The sequence below is a fragment of the Seriola dumerili genome, unplaced genomic scaffold, assembly GCF_002260705.1.
Source record: "Seriola dumerili isolate Sdu_G_001 unplaced genomic scaffold, Sdu_1.0 BDQW01000081.1, whole genome shotgun sequence".
Lineage (NCBI taxonomy): Eukaryota > Metazoa > Chordata > Actinopteri > Carangiformes > Carangidae > Seriola > Seriola dumerili.
Genome location: NW_019174336.1, coordinates 3,572,244 through 3,590,861, shown reverse-complemented (window position 1 = coordinate 3,590,861; position 18,618 = coordinate 3,572,244). Strand labels below are relative to the sequence as shown.

At 39.9% G+C, this 18,618-nt stretch overlaps 1 protein-coding gene across 1 annotated transcript in view; it reads right to left on the bottom strand.

Moving 5' to 3' along the window:
• Window positions 1-2,188: 2,188 nt before the first annotated feature.
• Window positions 2,189-18,618, bottom strand: part of tcf4 (transcription factor 4) — an 87,631-nt gene continuing 71,201 nt past the window's right edge. The window contains exons 9-13 of the mRNA XM_022744632.1: window positions 17,002-17,140; window positions 11,866-12,019; window positions 8,732-8,961; window positions 7,901-8,048; window positions 2,189-5,638 (exon numbers count right to left, since the gene is read on the bottom strand). Of these exons, the coding sequence (XP_022600353.1) occupies window positions 5,590-5,638; window positions 7,901-8,048; window positions 8,732-8,961; window positions 11,866-12,019; window positions 17,002-17,140 (720 nt within the window). The 3' untranslated portion in view covers window positions 2,189-5,589. The remainder of the gene's footprint in view (window positions 5,639-7,900; window positions 8,049-8,731; window positions 8,962-11,865; window positions 12,020-17,001; window positions 17,141-18,618) is intronic.

The window sequence follows — 18,618 nt, the reverse complement described above, 5'->3', positions numbered from 1 at the left end:
TGCTACTGATGTCGGGTAGTGCTCATCTCTGGTGTGTACTCAAATGTATTTGTTCATTTAAACGGGGTTAACTATCATGAGAAAAGTGAAAAATGCTTCCTTGGAAAACAAAGGACAGGAGTGGCCGTTTTGAATTCAACTCATTATTGCAGTAAAACTGGTACAGAGTAACAGATTACAAAGCTCATGGCACAGTCACTGAAAAAGAGAAATGAGGTGTGTATGTACAACAAGGAGGGAAAAGGAAAAAAAAGTTAACATTTTGGCTAATAGAAACATCAGGGGTAACATAAAAATGAAGATACTGTAATTCGGGAGATGACTTGATTATACAACAAAGAGAAAATATGAAATGAAGCATCGTAAAAATAACATTACTTAAAAAATACATTTAGCACTTACACTGACAGATTCAATCCAAGTGTTTAACCTAGGTCCAATTCAAAGCAGCTTTTCCTTTTGATAAAAAGCTCAATTTTAATGGCAAACACTGAAAAGAAACGACTGAAACTGCCTTGCACATGATCTGATATCTTTTTGGGGAAATAGCTGATAAGATTGTTTGCTGACGACCTGCTTTTTTATATTAGCAACGCTCTAATCCTTTACAAAATTTTCATATATTAATCTTGAATCAGTTGCTGAGGGTCTTTCATTTAATCAACATTTACAAGCCATTTTGAAGGAAATAAATGCACAGGAGTCAGAGCCAGCTCAAGCCACTGGGGGGGTGACAAATTGAAGTGAACATGTGAGTGATCTTTGGGTACCTTATTCAGTTGTTGTCGGGATTTAAGCAATTAAACATTAGTTAGTGTATTTTAGAGTTCTGGTATCATGTGTTTTTTAATAATATATAGTTTGAATGTTAAGTAAGAAAAACATTTTACAGAATACTTCTTTTAGGTTTAAAAGTTGTTTTCGTTTTCTCTAAATGATTGTATTAACTCATAAGAAATCCTTTACACTTCCCCAAAAATGGCTTGTGCCGGCTCTGACAGGAGTGATTCTCGGTGCAAGCAAAGACCATAATTTGACTTACACCTCAGATGGTTGGCAACCAAAACAACATACAGTACTGAGCACCACTGACCGAAACTTAAAGTTGGCACCTGGCTACTGTAACCGGACGAATACAACCTCACTAAACCTCAAAACAAGTTCATCATCATGATCATCGCTCTCACTGGCAAGCCCTCACCCCACAGAAACCCCACAGAAAATGTTTTATGACTATTTACACATTTCTCTGCAAAAAATACAATTAAAAATGGTAATGTCATGAGGCATGAGAATTAAACAAATATCATATATCTTTTATGATTTATGATTCCTCCCTTCAACCCTCAAAATGTTCCCCACAGATATAAACAAATGTAAAAAAAAAAGAAAGAAAAATAATAAAGAAAAAAAAAAAGATTTTGGAACTTTTGACCTCACTACATTTTCAATGTGACACATTTTTTTTCAACACACACTGAATTTTACTTTTTTCATCTTTTAACAAAAAAACCGATACAACATATTTCTAAAACACAAAATAACAACAGTCTACATGTAAAAATATAACTTTTACATACACAATTTCAAAATAATGGTAAAGTTTGCCATTTTGTTGCATACAATTTACAAACGTCTGTGTGTTGTTGCCTTGGATATATAGCAGTGAATGGAGCTGATGGTACTCCAGTCCCATTTTGTCCTGCGCAGGGTGCCGTACTAGTCAGAGGGTGTTGTCATGGCAACAACAGAGAACACAACAAAGTCAGTTGAAAATTTATAACACTGAGGGGCCTCGCCAACTTCTGCCAGTTCAGTCTTTGAGAAAATAATTCCTCCCCAAGCAAACACTTTGCAACAGAAAATAAAAAAATAACAGAAAACGGCACCCTCCTTATATATCGTATATATTTTTTGTACATTTATATATAGATTGATTTATTCAAATAGATTCTTTTCCAGTTTCCGTGCCTTCCTTTTGATTGGGTAGGATTTTAACCGCGTCAAAATGACCACCGACAGAGAACAATGCTGTCGGACAGAGAATTGTATTGTTTTTTTTGTTTTTGTTTTTGTTTTGTTTTTTACATTTTCTGTAATAGACATGTAAACCAGAACAGACAAAGAAAAAGTAATAAGAGAAAAGATTCTTCTTAAAAAACGGAGCGAGAGAGAGAGAGATAGAGAGAGAGAGAGAGAGAGAGAGAGAGAGAGAGAGAAAGAGAGAGAGAGAGAAAAGAAAGAAAATCTGTTTTACAACATACAACCACACACTTTGTACTGAAGACTACATTGGCTTACGGTCAAGCCGATCAAATATTGATAAAAAGCTGATAAGCTATAATACAAGAAGAGACGCGTTGTTCACCATGGAAACAGGGATGGGGCTTGGAACAGGAAAGTGAGGTTTGGGGGTTATGGAGGACTTGGGGGGACGGGGAGGACTGGGACGGGGGCTCGTCTTGCTAAATCAAGCGTCTGTCCCATTGGCTTAAAGCCAGAACACGCTGTCTACTTACATATAAGCGTACAGTACATTAAATACAGTTTTGTTTTTTATCCAAAAAATACTTTTTTTTCCTTTTTAGCTTTTTTTAAATTCCCAGGTCTGGTAAAAAACCTGACTGCATAGAACCTAACGACTAAGAACAGGTTTCCCTAAGCTTGCATCCTATTAAAAGACCAGGTAAATGTCCTCCTCTGGTAACTCGAATGATATGAACTCTAAAAAGGCACATTGGTAGAAGTGTGAATGTTCAAATTGCATCTGTGGGACCGCTTAGGTGGGGCAAGAGGCTTGGGAGAGGGGCTAGGACTCTCGTTCAGGGCTAATAAGGCTAGGGTCAGCAGAGAAGACAGTACTGGGACTTGGGATTAAACATAGGCCTGGACTGAAAAGGGTTTAACTTGGGGTGAGGGTGAAAGAGGACTTTCAGACTGACACCAGAAAACAAAGGATGTTGTTGCCTTAAACTTTTCCTCCTGACCTCTCTGGTTCCACCTGCTTGCAGTCATGACTTTTGTCTCCCACCTTGTCCTGATCCTGACTTTCCCAAACCTGTATCACTCAGAAATCATGACGATCATAGAACTACCCAAAAAACTTGGTTAAGTCTTCGCACTTAATTCTGACGGGATATTACTGGTTAGGATTCTGGATTGGACCTCTCTCAGATGTAGACCACTGATCTGGTTTCAGTTGATTCAAAACGGCATATTTGTTATGAACGTTCTGAATTTTCCTGCGTCTTGACCAAACCAAGATGAGCAAAATGACTGGGCCCAACAGCGGCCTAATTTGTTCTGAGGGCTGCTAGATGTGGCTGATATTGGCCAAATTATCCAAAATCTGAAACTTTAAAACTTTGCCTAATCTGGCTGTAATATATGAGCCAGAGTCTGCTGACATACAGGAACACCAATTGTTGTTTGCATCAGAAAAATAGAGACTATTCCAGTTCCTATTCAATCATCACTGCAACACCATCAAGTGAAACATAACAAGGACTGCAATGGAACTTGAAGAAGTTCAATGAGACTTTGCAAATGCTTGCAGCAACAGACACCTCATCAATGATATGGACTCGTCCTTTATTTTGCCAAACACAAAGTGTCAATCAGAAAGTCCCCCCCCAAGGTTGGTACTTGGGGCTGGGGAGAAGCCTGAAATTAGGGTTAGAGGTTTAGGGTTATGATTGGACAGGCACTAAACCAGGAAATGAGGGAATCTAGTGAATCCAATACAGGAATGCTTTGACTACTGCTGCTTGGCCCCCAGTAGAAAATCATACACCCCTCACCCCAATGATTGTTCCCTTGCTTCCCCTGCAGTGTCAACACCTCTGGCTTCTCAGTTTGTCTTTCTCTCCCTCGAGCTCTAACTCCTCAGGATGATGGCCTGCCTCAATCCTGCTTTCCCCCTCCATGACTCCCCCACATCCTGTAGTTCAGGCCTTCAGGACCCCGGGAGCACTGGATTCAAGTAGAGCGATTGTGATTCAGGGAATGTGCTAAACATGGAATAGAATTCACGTCAGTGCTCAGTCCAGCCCTCTTCCCTCTCATCCGCCCATCCATCTATCTGTCTTTTCCTTGATTTGTAATCCTTCAATTTCAGGAAAGGTTTGAACACTAGTCTCAAACTCTAGCTGCTCTGCAAATGCTGTGGAATATCCGACAAAGAACCTTGATTTGTGACGATTTGATTTCTGCCCTACAAACCTTCAACAACAATCTCAGATGAAGATGTCAAGAAAAGCCTTGCCTTTCTGCCGCATTTAGAAGTACACTTTTGCATTACTGCATGACTTTTGCCGGTAATTCCTCTGCCTTCAATAATTTGAACATCCCAAACCCCCTGGAGTCACTCATTGATTGACTGATTAATTGATTCAATGATTGATCCTCTTAGTACTCTCTTCCTCCCAGTAGATACACACGAGCCAGCTGAAGTTTCTGTATTTGTGTTCACACTAAAAACCTATCCATTCTTACCATTTTGCAGTCTGAAGAAAGTCAACGTTGCTATTAGCATGAAAGTCCAATGAAAATACATAAACAGAAATATTCATATTTGTTTTACACTTACAATCTAAATGTTTAGGAGGGAATGCATTAGAAGGGGAAGAATGTGTTGCCCCTGTTTCCTGCTTATTTCTAGGCATCTATGATAGTCAAAAAGCATTTGTTAGCTTAACTTTTGTTCAGATCACTCAACTCTGAAAAGCAGTTGGGTCACAACATATTTTGCGTCCTAATCTCTTCCTCAGGTTAATTTATACTTGAAGATGTGTGGTTTGTAAGGGGATGTGTGATTGTGCAGCCTGCGTCTGTGATACTTCCTGGAAATTTCCTGTTCTTTTTCTTTGTCCTGTTTTGTTTGCTTTGTTTCTCCGTGTGTATCTATCTGACTGGTTTGCATCCAAGAGGAGATCAGGCACAGCTTCATCCACAGTGTGGCGTTAGATTGCCATTCAGTCAGAGATGCGCCAAGGCTGCATTCAACAACAGCTGCGCAATGTTGCTTTAAAAAAGAAAAAAAATCTCTTAAACACTTTGTGATATGTTTTGTTCCATTCTGAAAAGCGCTCTCCAACCCCCTAGCCTCCTCACTGCCCGCATCCAGTTGCACTTTTTTTAAACAAGTTTTCATCATTTTTTCCTTTTCTCATATATATATACTATATATATTTATATATATATAGAACCCTTTTGTTCTTTAAAACTGGGAATGCTGATAAAACAAGTAGTACAAGAAGAATTTCTTGGATGATGTGATTCCAAAGACTTTTGTCCATTGCTGTCACTTCGTGTGAAAAGCTCCCATTAACTGCCACTTTGTAGCAGCCATGTTACAGCGGCCGTTTTAACGTCTCCACAAAGTAGCATCCAGTTCACTTCAGCTGGAGATGCAAAGTGATGAAAGCGACTAATGTGACTCTGCAGTTTGAGTTCTCGACGGGAGAAGGAGACAAAGGCGAAGAAGAGGATCAGAGACGACAGATGAGAGGAGAGAAAGAGGCTGATCTGATTGGTCAGGCTGAAGCAACAACAGGTTTGATAGATTGCTGGGTTGTCATGGAAACGCCGTCAGAGGAAGTGGTCACTCATCATCTTGATGAACTCTGGCACCTTAGACCTGGAGGCAGAAAGAGCACAATAAAGAAATGGAGGAAAAGGAAATTAGTACATTGCACAGACAAACAAGCTCATGGAAAAAGATTTGTTTATCTTAACTCTAAAGCCTTAGTGGTTGCGGTTTTTATTACAACCTACACCAACAATAGGGCTAAAAGTATCAAGTTTGTCCCGTCATTAGCGAAAAAAAACTCATGGAGTGCCAAAACCAGAAAGAGTTTATCTTCTGGGGAGCATGAATATGCTCAATATAATAAGGCTACATATTGGAATATTTAGTGTTTCTGTTGTACAAGTGGACATTCTGAACTGATGGTGATACCAGAGGAAAGGTCATGAACAACCAAATAATTAGGATTCATCCTCCGGTGACCTGGAATTTCCATAATGATGTTCCAGTCAGTAGCTCCTAAAATAATTTTTGCTCCGACTAGTGATAGAAACATCATCTTGAAAACCCTCCTTGTTGGTGCATTCAAGGACCCTCCAAAATCAGTTGGACGATACATAACATTGGTTTGTTGCTGAGCAGAAACAGAATGACCAAAGTCATATGATAAATCAATACCACTGCTTCAAAACATCCATTGAACTATGTTGTGGAAACTTACAGATTACAGCCAAATTTGTGTCACATATATTGTATCTGTAGATTTTTTCAGCAACAGATAAATAGATTTTGGATGTTTGTGATGGAGTTTGCTGAATGCACCACAGAGGAGCATTTCTTCCCTTATCTGTGACTTAAATGTAAAAGAGACAAAACAAGTTCCCTAAATGTTTGTTTTCGTAGAAATGAAATCAGTGGGAAGTCAACACTGATGTATGATTTGGAAAATCATAATCAAGAATGTATTCATGTCCTCCTCTACTAAAACACTGCACAACTCCTTAAGGAGATGCTAAGTTATGCTAAGCGCTGAATGACAAAGCTTCCTTGGGGCACAGATTTTGGTCATTTTTGGTCCGCTTCCTTGTAAGGTCAATAATATGTTGAGAATGAGTCTTTCACTGTGAAGCTTTCCCAGATAAGAAACCATTTGTGGTTTTGTCTCAGGCCTGATCCTAATCAAGGACCTTCTGATACCTCAAGGCTACAGAACATTAGAAAACAAGCTCTATTACACATTTAACTCGAGTCACATGCAAACACAAACACGCTGACTGACTGTTGAGAGAAAGCACAGTTGTAGAGCCAAGAACACAAATGACACATTTCCAGTAAAAAGCAGCGACAAACACAGTCACACATTACAGACATTAAAATCACACTTACTGCCAATCTGTTGTTAAAATGTACCCAGACCAGACAGAAACTAACTCCTGTATTTTTAGCCAGCCACAGTTTCAGCTCTGCCAGACTTTAACTGTCAGGAACTGAACTACAAATTAGTTCAAATAATCTATATGTTGTCTGTGTACGTTTTAACTACCTTTTTGAGGCAGATCTATTTAAAACTAATTTATTTATTACCTGTATGATAGATAAATTACATATATAAATCTCTCTCTCTATATATATATATATATATATATATATATAGATTTATATACATTTATATATATAAATTTATATAAAATGAATGAAATCAAATCTGAGCTCTCAGTTTTATGATGCAATACTTAAACATGAACATATCTGCTTTTTGGTTAACTTTTATTTAGGGACCTTTTTGCTGGGAGCAGTTCTCTCATATTTTTCTCTTTTATATTGAAAGTTGGACACCAAACAGGACGTGTTGTTTTTCCCAACCACTATTTTCCTGACCAGCTTAGTGCACTTGTCCCAATAAAATTGATCACTTTATATTTTGGTTTTGTGATAAAAAACTGAATTAAATTTCAAATAGTACCTTCCTGCAGCTCTATTCTGCAGGAATGAAATGGTTAAATCATACACAGACAACACATCAATGGATCTCAGACAACTAATGGACAATTTATGGCCTATCCATCATTTGAGATGACAGGAATTCCCTTTTTCCAATTTATTAAATGGAATTGAAATGTATATTAAAATGTACAAATATGAAAATTATATATATACACTAGTAACATCATCTTATTTTCATGGGAGGCTTGTTTTGTTTGCCTGTGGTTTCCAATCTGATGGCAAGTGATGGGGTTTATAAAATGATTAAAGTTTCTGAACTGGTTTCTAAATCAGGATTCTTTGGTTTGACTTAAAGGTACAACAGCAGATTAGTTTATAAGTGAAATCTTCTGACCATTCAGGGGGGGAGGAGATGTTGCTGCGTTTTACATTTGTCCCATGGGGTTTGACCCATCGCCCATGGCGGCGGCGGCATGGTGCGCGGCGGCCAGCGAGAGGGGAGTCCCGTCCGACGTCACAGTCACCTTCTCCTCCTCACGGCGCTTCAGACAGGCCGCCTTGGGGTTCAGGTTTCGCTCTGGGAGGAGAAAGAGAAGGAGACCTGTTATTATCATGTCAAAATTGTGTCTTTTTCTCTTTCTTTTCAGAGAGCTGTTCTTCCACCTGGATCTCTAACTCAGCAGTGAGACTCAAGCCAAAAAGCCAAAAAACTTCAGCCTGGTCCAACACAATCAACAGGTGCTGCTGCTGCCCTCTCCTGGAGATGCTGGAGCACTACATGTACTGCAGTCTTAGCCTTAACCTCTCCAACCCTGACTTTCAGCTTACATTTTCCTTAAGCAGCTTTAAAGTTTGAATAAAGGAACGTTTCTCACATTTCTGGCTCGTCATTAAATCTATGTGATGTTTCCATCAGTGAAATATTCAAAATCCAGACTCCATGTTTGTAATAGCTGCATCCCTCCATGTGATGGAAACATTCCAGATATGTTGAAGAACCTCTACTACAATTTAAAATAAAGTTCTGAGAGTTTCAACAAAGCTTAGCTGTTCAGAATGAGTTTGTAAAGACGAAGCCTTTGGTGGCTCAGACAGAATTTAAAAAGATGCATTGTAAATAACTTGTAAAGCTTTTCAACTCTGATAGCAGCCAGAATACTGGTCCGGATGAGGGTGTGTCACTGCATTTGCGATGGCATCTGACTGAAACTTGATTCAACTTAACAGACAGTCAGTCTTGTGTCTTCATTTGAAACTGACCTCGCACTTGCTGCTCCAGACTGAGGATGACGGCCACGGCCTGGTGCAGGATCAGTAACTTGGTCTGAGGTTTGTCGCTCTTCAGGTGCAGCTGGACCATCCTGCCCAGCTCCTTGAACGCCTCGTTGATGTCGCGGACGCGCAGGCGCTCCCGCGCGTTGTTGGCCATCCTCCGTTCCCTCTCTCTCTCCATCTTCTGCTCCGGAGACAGGTCTTCATCGTCGTTGTTGCTACGATGACCAATGACGAGGACGAGGAGGAGAAAGAGGAGAGAACACGGGGGATGAGGATGAGGAAGGAAAGGATCTGAGGCTCAGTTTATATTTCTGTGTGGAGTCTGATATTAACACAAACCTGCAGGAGATGCTGTATCATTGTACAACTTAGTGACTTTTAAGACATGATTTATCAAGTGAGAAAATAACTGGGTTATAATATAAAAGGGGCCAATGTGCCATGTGTCATGCTAACATGATATTTCACAGGTCACAGGCAGTGTTTCACAAAGAATAGAATGGTCTCTCGTTTTAAAGGGAGTTTAGTGACTTTACTCTGTGTAGAAGAAAGGAATGAATCAGAGTTTAGTACAGTCACTAAAGTTTAAGAGATATACACATTCATTTAAATGTATTAACTGGACTCTGTTCCCCTTCATTTATGATTTTAGCTTTACTTTTATCAGAGTTGAGACTATTTTCAGGAGCATAGCTAAATCCTATTACATTATTGTCTTAGTAGGAGAGACGTCAGCTTTCTACCTGCTTAAACTGTCTTTCCGGCTGGTTTTGTGGTTCAACACAGCCAATCACAGAGTACATGTGTTTTAATTGACATGCTTTACTGTTTCTCTGGTCACAGCACTACACAGTTACAAAGCTTAGGGGTCTGCAGCCCGGTCAGTTCATGCTGGGTGCTCAGACCCAACACCTCCTTCACTCATTATTCATTACATACGGCTTACTCTACAGTGAGGGACACAATTTTCTCATGTCTACATCACTGGAGCTGTTGGACTTTATATACAATATTTAAAATAATATGGCATCATAACAGAAGTTGTCTGAATGTGGTAATACAATATTTTTTTTATCCTTAACATAGAGTCACAGCAGGGACTCATTTAGATTTAGTCATACTATCACACTCAGCAGGGTTTTCTATGGCTTTGCTATAGGGGTGTGTGTATCTACCAGTGTTGATGATAACAGTTATATTTATTTGATATATGAAACATGAGAATTTGGTGATGGCAGATGTCTGGCCTTGTAGATCCTTTGTTTGTTAGTTCACCTGGTTGCCTTTTCACTGTCCATTACTTTCTGTACAGAATGAGAGTATTATTATTATTATTAGTATCATTATTATCATTATTATTATTATTGTTGTTATTATTATTAGACATCGCAGTAGTCAAAAACAATCAAAAAACATTAAGCTACTGCTGCAACATAAACTAAGCTAGCTGAGCTAGTTGTAGCTAAATCCTTCTCTATGGTGAACATGGTTGTGTGATGCCATCTTAGAATTTTTACTTATGTTTAAAAGATTTCTCTACTGAACCTATGACTATGTCTGTGCTAGAGATGAGTAGGCTGCAGAGGTCTGGTAAACTCCTTTGTCAAACTGTCTTCAACTGACGCCGTCTCAGGTGGCGTCACTTGAGGACATTTATCAGATTCCACACAGCTCCCTCTGGAGACACAGAGGCTTTTATACAGCTGTTTGCACATATGCAACGGAGTTCCCCTTTGACTGTAGCTGGCAATATAAGAGAGAAAATGCAAGAATAGGAAACGTTGCACGAGGTCAATAAGACGAGAAAACACACAGTGAACCATGACGTCTGCTGGATCACACGATACATTCCCAAACCCTGTACCACAGCAGGGGCAACAGTTTTCATCTATTGTATGCTTCTTATTTTCATCATCAAAACCATTTTAATCATCATCATCATCATCATCATCATCATCATCATCATCATCATCATCATCATCATCATCATCATGACCACCACCATCATGAACAATCTCTGGGTTTGGGATCCAAATGTGTCTGATTTCAGTCTTCCTCCAGGTGAAAGTTAAACCTGATAAACTGTTTCATGTTTATCGTTGGAGGGATGAAGGCTGCTCAGCTGCACACAGGACGGGAAACCAACACTTCACTGTTTTCATTGTTTCAAACTGAAAGCTGACTGACTGCGAGCGTTTATAAAATGTGAGATCAAAGCCTTTGAGACACGTTAAGCAACATTTTTTGCAGACTTGTCATTTTCTCAGCAGGAATAATCATCAATCGTGTTTTTTCCGTCGGTGTTTGTTTCCCAGTCCTGAATGTGAGGCAGCACCTCTTTGAGAATATTGATTGTTGGCTCTACTCTCTTGTGTGAGAAACAGTTAAACCCAGGCTCAAGACCGTGGAGAGACTGACGGGATCAACCAGGAGCCTCATGTCCACCAGGAACCTCTCTTCCTCTCTCTCAACAGCGCTGCCTTTGATTTAGAAAAATCAACAGCAGCCATGTTTAAAAAAAAAAAAGAGAGACGCCTGGTGGATATGGACATTTCACGTACAAGAAGTCTCTGTATTAACTGATTTTTTAGCTGCTTCTCATCACACTTGGTCACTTCATCAAAGTCCAGAGGCTGGTTCCCAAAACACTCACGAGCTAAAGTCCTTCCACGTGTCCTTTCTCTCCAAAAATGACAAATTACTGCTTATTTTACTTTATTGTCTGGTACATCAGTGACTGAACTCAACTGAACATGTTTTTGTATTTGCTATCCAGGATTTATATAATCTAATTAAATCAAAGTAACAATGTGTAAACAAAAATTATAATGTCCTGCAGCTTATCTTAATGTTAATCTTTCTCCAGAAAAATGACTAAATGTTCTATTTTATCCCATGAAGGTGCTGGATGGCCACGTGTTCATTTCTACCTTGTGACTCCTTGTGAAAAAATAAAACATCTGGAACTATCTCCTGGAGAGTTTTTATTAATCAATGACACGTTGAATAAGGAAGGTCTCTGAGCCCGGAGGTGCTTTGGGAAGATGCGTCCCAGCCCAGCTGAGGGGTTTGATAGAAGCGAACAACTGGGAGGTTGGTGGGGTTACCTAGATCTTGACCTCTCAATAGATTTGAGCTCCTTGCTGTCGGCGTCCTCCTTCTTGGGGTCCAGGTTCTTTGAGTCCTGCAGGAGGTTCTCGTCCCCCTCGTCCTCAGACTTGATCTCTGAGCTGACGGAGGAGGTGCTCTGGCCCTGAAGGCCTCCGGACAGAGCTGGCAGGAGGAGGACAGGGGGGGGGGGTGGGGGGGGCGGTTAAAAGGTGTATGCAAATAAGTACAATACTTGACCATTTGTTATCATCACGTGGGTCATATGATGACACCTGAGCCAGCTGCACAGGCTGAATGAAGACGGTGAGATGTGAAAGCAAGTGAGTGGTTTGTACAAATGTTTTTATGTAGCTTCCCTTCATCCCTTCATGTGCCAGTTGCAGCCTAGAAATCATATAATTTGAAACTAACACTAAGACATATGTAATTTTACTTAATTAATTTAATTTATGTTTTAAATAGTCATTAACTGTTATTTTCTTCCTTTTTTCTTCATTAAAGTTTTCAGTTTTCAAGATTTTCACTTCACATCCAAAGTGAGTCGGGTTAGAGGGGGGCGGTGCCTGTTCAGTAACTTACAGAAACTGACAGTCTGACAAGTCACACCCTCTTCACCCTGCGACCGACCCACTGTGCAGAGGTGAGAGAGGAGCAATGGTCTGAACCTCTCTCTTTCTCTTCTCCCTTGTGTTAGTCTCTCCATTCTGTCACTTCACAACGGCGCAACACTATGAATGAGAGAATGTGCGTTGTAATCCCTCTTATTCAAACCACATCGTATCTTCCCCTCTCTATGGCCGGCTTTCACTCAGGCTTCAAGTATGCACAATCAAAACAACTGCAAACACTTTTACCTTCCAACGCGGTCGAGCCGCACGTCGTATGAACTACTACTTTACCAGCGTTAGACCTGAGCTCTAAACCATTAGCCCTAAGGTCGGGGGTGTGTCACATGCTGTACAGATTTTAAAGCCCTTTAAGGCAAATATCGTCATTAAAATGACTGAATTTGGCTTGAGATCCTCTGCCCTGACTGATCTTTCTCAGTGGTAAAGGCACATGTAGCGTGATCATGCTGTGTGTGTTAAATGTTCCAACTTAAGGAAAGAATTCACAAAAATTCGCTGACGGCGATGGCCATTTGTTGAAACACTTCAAAACAAGTTATTTTTAGGTTTTTTAAGTTGCATGATGTTGTAGGAATGAAACATTTTATGGAGGAACTGGTGGCGAACAGATGGAGGAACAAAGAGTTTGACTCTGACTACAGATCACATCCCGAACAACTACCACAGTGTTTCCCTTACCTTGACCAAACAGCCTTAACCAGACCTTTACCGCATGGTAACGGAGGGAAATCATAAATGAGTTGTTTTTTTGTTTTTCTGGTCTCATTTACCTGTGAGGACTTGTTGTGACGACTACAGCAGAGGAGCCGCAGAACACGGCAGCTCTGAGAAAAACTGAGGCTCCACTCCCAAGAATAAACGTACAAAGTGATGTGACAGTGAAACGTGATGCATTCATACTCCTGGCTTGATTTAAAAGGAGCAGGTGCAGAAATAAAGGAAGAAAATCTGCCTTATTTAATTGGTCAAATGACATGTGGACATTATGCTGCATTCGTGTCCTAGCCTCACTTCCAAACAGTGAGTATCAGCAGCCGTTTGGGAAAAAGTAGCTGAAACTCAAAGTAACAGATACTGTGAATCCCCCACTGACGCTGACATGTCAGCAAACTGGTGGCTGCAACATCGCTGTCAGTTACATCTGAATAAAATCCATTAATAACACTGAAACACCTGATTCAGCTCTTCACTTGCTGTATCAGCTTCCACTTGTTAGAAATAAAAACCAAACAAACCACTGATCCCGAAATAACATGTGAACGCTCGAAAGAGAGAAAGAATACGTAGTTTCCTATTCTGCCGACAGAGTCAACACAGCTGACTCTCAAGTCGACCTCCAAGATGGCGGCACGGGAGAGTTGTGGTGCAAACGTAAAGCCTGTGTCTGCCTCTCCCCTCTGAACAGTGCAGTCTTTATTTGACGTCTGTATGGATCCGACATTGGGGCGCTGCCAACATCTCAGTCAACACAAAACACACACACACACACACACACACACGCACGTGCACTCACGCACACGCACACACACACACACTCACATCGGTCGGCCATTTTGGATCTCCGTTTGCCTGACTGGAGGCATTTTGTGTGCAGCTTTGAGTGACGGCCTGTGTTAGGTTTGTGTGTATTTGTGTGTGTGTGTGTGTGTGCGTCTCCTTCCATACAATCGCTGTGTGTTTGTGCATAAATAGCTGCATTTAAATAGACCTGAAACTGTGAAAAGTCACTTTGTGCCTCTGAATGTCTGAGTGGAGGCAGGCAGACGCAAGCTGACACCGGAGGAGACTGAACACTGTATATGGGGATACGCCTCAGTTTGCGTTAATGCAGCTTTAGTTCTGCTGAGGACGTGTCTCACTTTCCTCCCACAGGTTCTGAACTTCCTGGTTTTCTCCATAACTGTGTCCCAGTGCCAGACTACATACAACTGGAAGCATGTTTTCAGTCAGAAATATCAGACTGGAAAAGCGATCAAAAGAAGGAAATCCAAAGACGTCAGTATGCAGACTGAATTGGCTGTCAATCAACTACTGTCCCACAATGCATTGCACATAGGAAAGGATAGGAGTTGCAAACCATTAAAGGCTCTCAAACATTTTCTCAATCAGATCTAATCTAATTGTTTAGCTTCTTTAGCTAATTATTATCATTCTTTCTAATATTAATGTTGTTGCTGTCATTATTATCATTAGGTTTTTTTTTTGTTTTTTTGCACTCTTTAGTATTTCAGTGTTCTTCATCTTTAGCCCTGGTCTCTGTACATGCTGTATATTGTTATGATAAACTATCCGTTAAAAACTGAATCAAATTCCGATCATTAACTAAGAGCAAACAGTTTACCGGTTTGAAGTGGGCGGGGCTCAGTTGGAAAAAGGTGACAAACTTCTGTCCACCAATCAGGATTGAGCAACTTGTAAATCAGAGCCTGTCTGTCAAACCTGATCAAACCACACAACCGCAGTCTTGAGTCTTGATGAGTTTTTAATTGTTCGACTCAATAAATGACGCCTGTAGATGTGCTATTGCTTCGTCATGAATATTTAATGTTTTGGAGGAGTAAAACATTTGAAGCCACATTTTCAGGGGCTTTAAACTGCAACTGCAGACTGGAGAAAACATTACAGTATGAAACCTTCTGGAAGCTTTCCTTCCCTGTTTGTTAAATGGAAAGAATGATGTACTCTGACAAATCAGCGGTCCAGGATCCTGGGAATGACATTCATCGTGGATTATTCCTCACCTCATGATTCATATTCAGTACGATTAGTGCTTTGTACAATTTGTGTAAACCAGTCATTTACATTATGTATGTAAAATAATATATAAATATAAATTTACTTATCAGTGTATATACTATTAAAATCTGTCATCTTCTTCTATAGAGATAAAGTCTGTTTGAGCGAGAGAGAGCGAATGATGTAAATGTAAAATGTAATATAAATCTAAACATATTATACTATCAAAACAATACAAATGTTTACTGTTCATAATTGTTTTAAAATGGAGAGAGCTTAGAAGCCGCGGCTCTGCCAGTGCATTAGCCTGTGCTGCCAAAAACATTTTAATATCCTTTATTTACAGCCCCCACACACCCTGAAAAGCATGAGTGTGAGAGTGTGAGTTATGGACGGATGCAGGAGTAAGGAACAACTTCTCCTGGCTGAGGGTGTGTGTGTGTGTGTGTGTGTGTGTGTGTGTGTGTGTGTGTGTGTGTGTGTGTGTTTCTTTCTTTCTCTCTCACCTCATTACACACTTGGCTGTGGTCGCTGCTGGCTCAACTTTGCTGCCAGCAGACTCATTTTCAGCCTTTAAAAACGAGCTCAGGGCTAATTTGCTCCACAGCGCACTCATATACACTTTTGCTCCTCCATATCCATCTCACACATACTGTATATTTATTCTGTTTTTCTTCCGCTCCGGCGCCCAAGTCGAGGCTCGCCAGCTGAGATCTGACTCTTCACCTATCTGAACTTTCTGATCCTCATTCTGGGATAGTTTCCTCAGCTTCACCTGTTTTGTTTTTTTGTTTTTTTTAAATATATATTTTTGTTTCCCTTACTACCATTTTATTTCTCTTCTTTTCCCCTTCCCTCCCCCTTCTCTATCTTCTTCATTTTGTCTCATCTGTAACTTACTTACTTTATTTCTTTCTTTTACATTGTCTTTTTCTTCCTCACCTTCTTCATTTCTGCCTTTCCAACACACCCTTTTCTTTTTGACTTCTTTTTCTTATTATTCTAAATTTTCTTTCTCTTCCCTTTTTGTTTTTTACTTTTTGTTCTCATATTTTTTTCCATCTGCTCTTCTTTTTCTTTTTCTAATTTTTTTTCTCTTGCCTTTCCCATTAAGCATTCTTGAGATCATTTTCTTTTTCTTCCTTCCATCTTTACAGTACATCTTTCCTAATCACTTTCTTTATCTTTATCTTCTCTTGTTTTCATTTTCTTAGTTTTTTAATTTGGTGACTTCCTCCTCTTACTTTTCATCCATCCCTGGAAATTTCACTTTTACTTTTTTCTCCTGTTCATCTTCCTCTCCATTTGTGCTTCCTCTTCCTCTTTCCTTAACCTTGAACACTTTCTCCTCTGTGATCTCAGTGTTGTCCTCTGTCCTGTTTTACTCTTTTCTGTCCTCTTCATCCTCTTTTTCTTTTCTATGTCCCCTTTTTATCCTCCTTCTTTCCTTCTTCTTCATCTATAATAACTCCATCTTTAATTGTATTATTATTAACAACAACAATGGTGCAACAGTATTCATTTGGGTTAGAACTGTATATTTTGTGTTTGTGCACAAGTGCATGATGGGATAGCAGTGGGATGCCTGTGCCTTCATGGAAACACACACAGACCCATGAACAAAAACAACAGATGCCAGTGCAGTTTGTCCATCACTGACTCTTTGTTTGTGTCTTTCTCTGTGTTGTTCCTCACTGGATGAAGATTCTGCCACACAGCGAAGACGTGCGCATGAACGCTGCGTAAGTGACGTGTGTGTGCGAACGCGTCGGGACTCACCGCGGTAGGGGTCTGGCTGGCTGAGGTCTGGCGAGGTGGCTGACTGAACGGGCAGCTGAGGCACCGGCACCTGACCCGCCATCGAGTGTCCGCCGCGCAAACCGCCCACGCCACCGCCGTCTTCTCTGTGAGAGCCCACCTGGAAAACAGAGGGAAGAGGCACAAAGATGTGAGACAGACGTTCATGTGAACAAACAGCTGCTCTGATTCTGTCTGCAGCCGACACTGTAAGACACAACAGTGACTTCAGTCCAGATGTGGTCTGAACCTGTTTCAGGTCTGAGCTTACGGCTTCAGGCTGGTTTGAGGTTTCATTTCTCTGAACTCTTTTGGACTTATTGTTTGTTTTTGTTTATTTTTAGTTTCTTTTTTCAGTGAGAGCTTTTTGGCTGTTTTGTCATTTCACTGGCTTCAGCCTGTCTGTGGCCACTGGTTCTCACTGAGGACGGACATCTTTACAAATGACTCCCACATGTAAAGTTTCAGTTTCATAAAGTTTCAATTGAAACATTCAATTTGGCTTTTTTCAGTAAATCTTTAGTGACAACAGAGAAATACTATATTTTATGAATATTATTTGAGCATGTTTGTTTACTTGTAATTTGTTAAAATATTAAAATGTTCTTCTCATATTATACATTGATTGTTTTTGTGATGTGATTTTGTGTTATATACTGTATATATATATATATATATATATATATATATACACTGTATATAATTAACTTGACCTGGCTCATGTTCTTTCCTTGGTGGTGGCATATTTCATAAATTAATTCATTGATCTGTGATTACTCAAAGTATTTAAATTGTTAATTATGTATTTCTGTATCTTGGTTTTACATTTTAAGTGTTGTGTGAATGTCTTATTGCTAATACTTTTATTCCAGATGTTAATATAATTTATGACACTTTTTAACCAACACAGTATTATATGATTAAAAACCAAGTAGAACTAAATATATTCTGGAAAAAAAACTGAGAGGAGATGATTTAAGATCAAAAAAATAAAATATATAATGTTGTTAAACAGTCTGTGTGATGTGATGGTTTCTTTCTTTCTTTCTTTCTTTCTTTCTTTCTTTCTTTCTTTCTTTCTTTCTCCTCCAGATGTAGTTTTATCTTTGGCCTGTTGAGGGCATCGTCTACCTTTCTAAGCCACTGAAGATCTCCATCTGCTTCTTGCTCTCTTTCTCTCTCGCTCTCTCTCTCTCTCACACACACACACACACCCCTATACACCATTCCTTGAGATGTTTTTTTTTCTTCTCCATTTTGTCCTGTTCAGTACAGCTCAGGTGGGCAGACTGTGCTCTGCTCATCCAGACTCCATGTGCTTGTGTGTGTGTGTGTGTGTGTGTACGTGTGTGTATGTGTGTGTGTGTGTGTGTTGTGTGTGATTGTGTGTATCTGTGTGTGTCTCGGTCCAAGTTCATATCTGCATGTCTGACATGTATATTTACAGTTTGTTTTTTTTTTTTTTACTTGTGTGTCTCCTTGTTTTTAACGTGTGTTTTCAATGAATACTGTAGGGTGCATGTCTGTGTGTTTGTGTGTGTGTGCTTGGCTGAATCCTATCCATCTGTCTGCCACACACACACACACACACACACACAC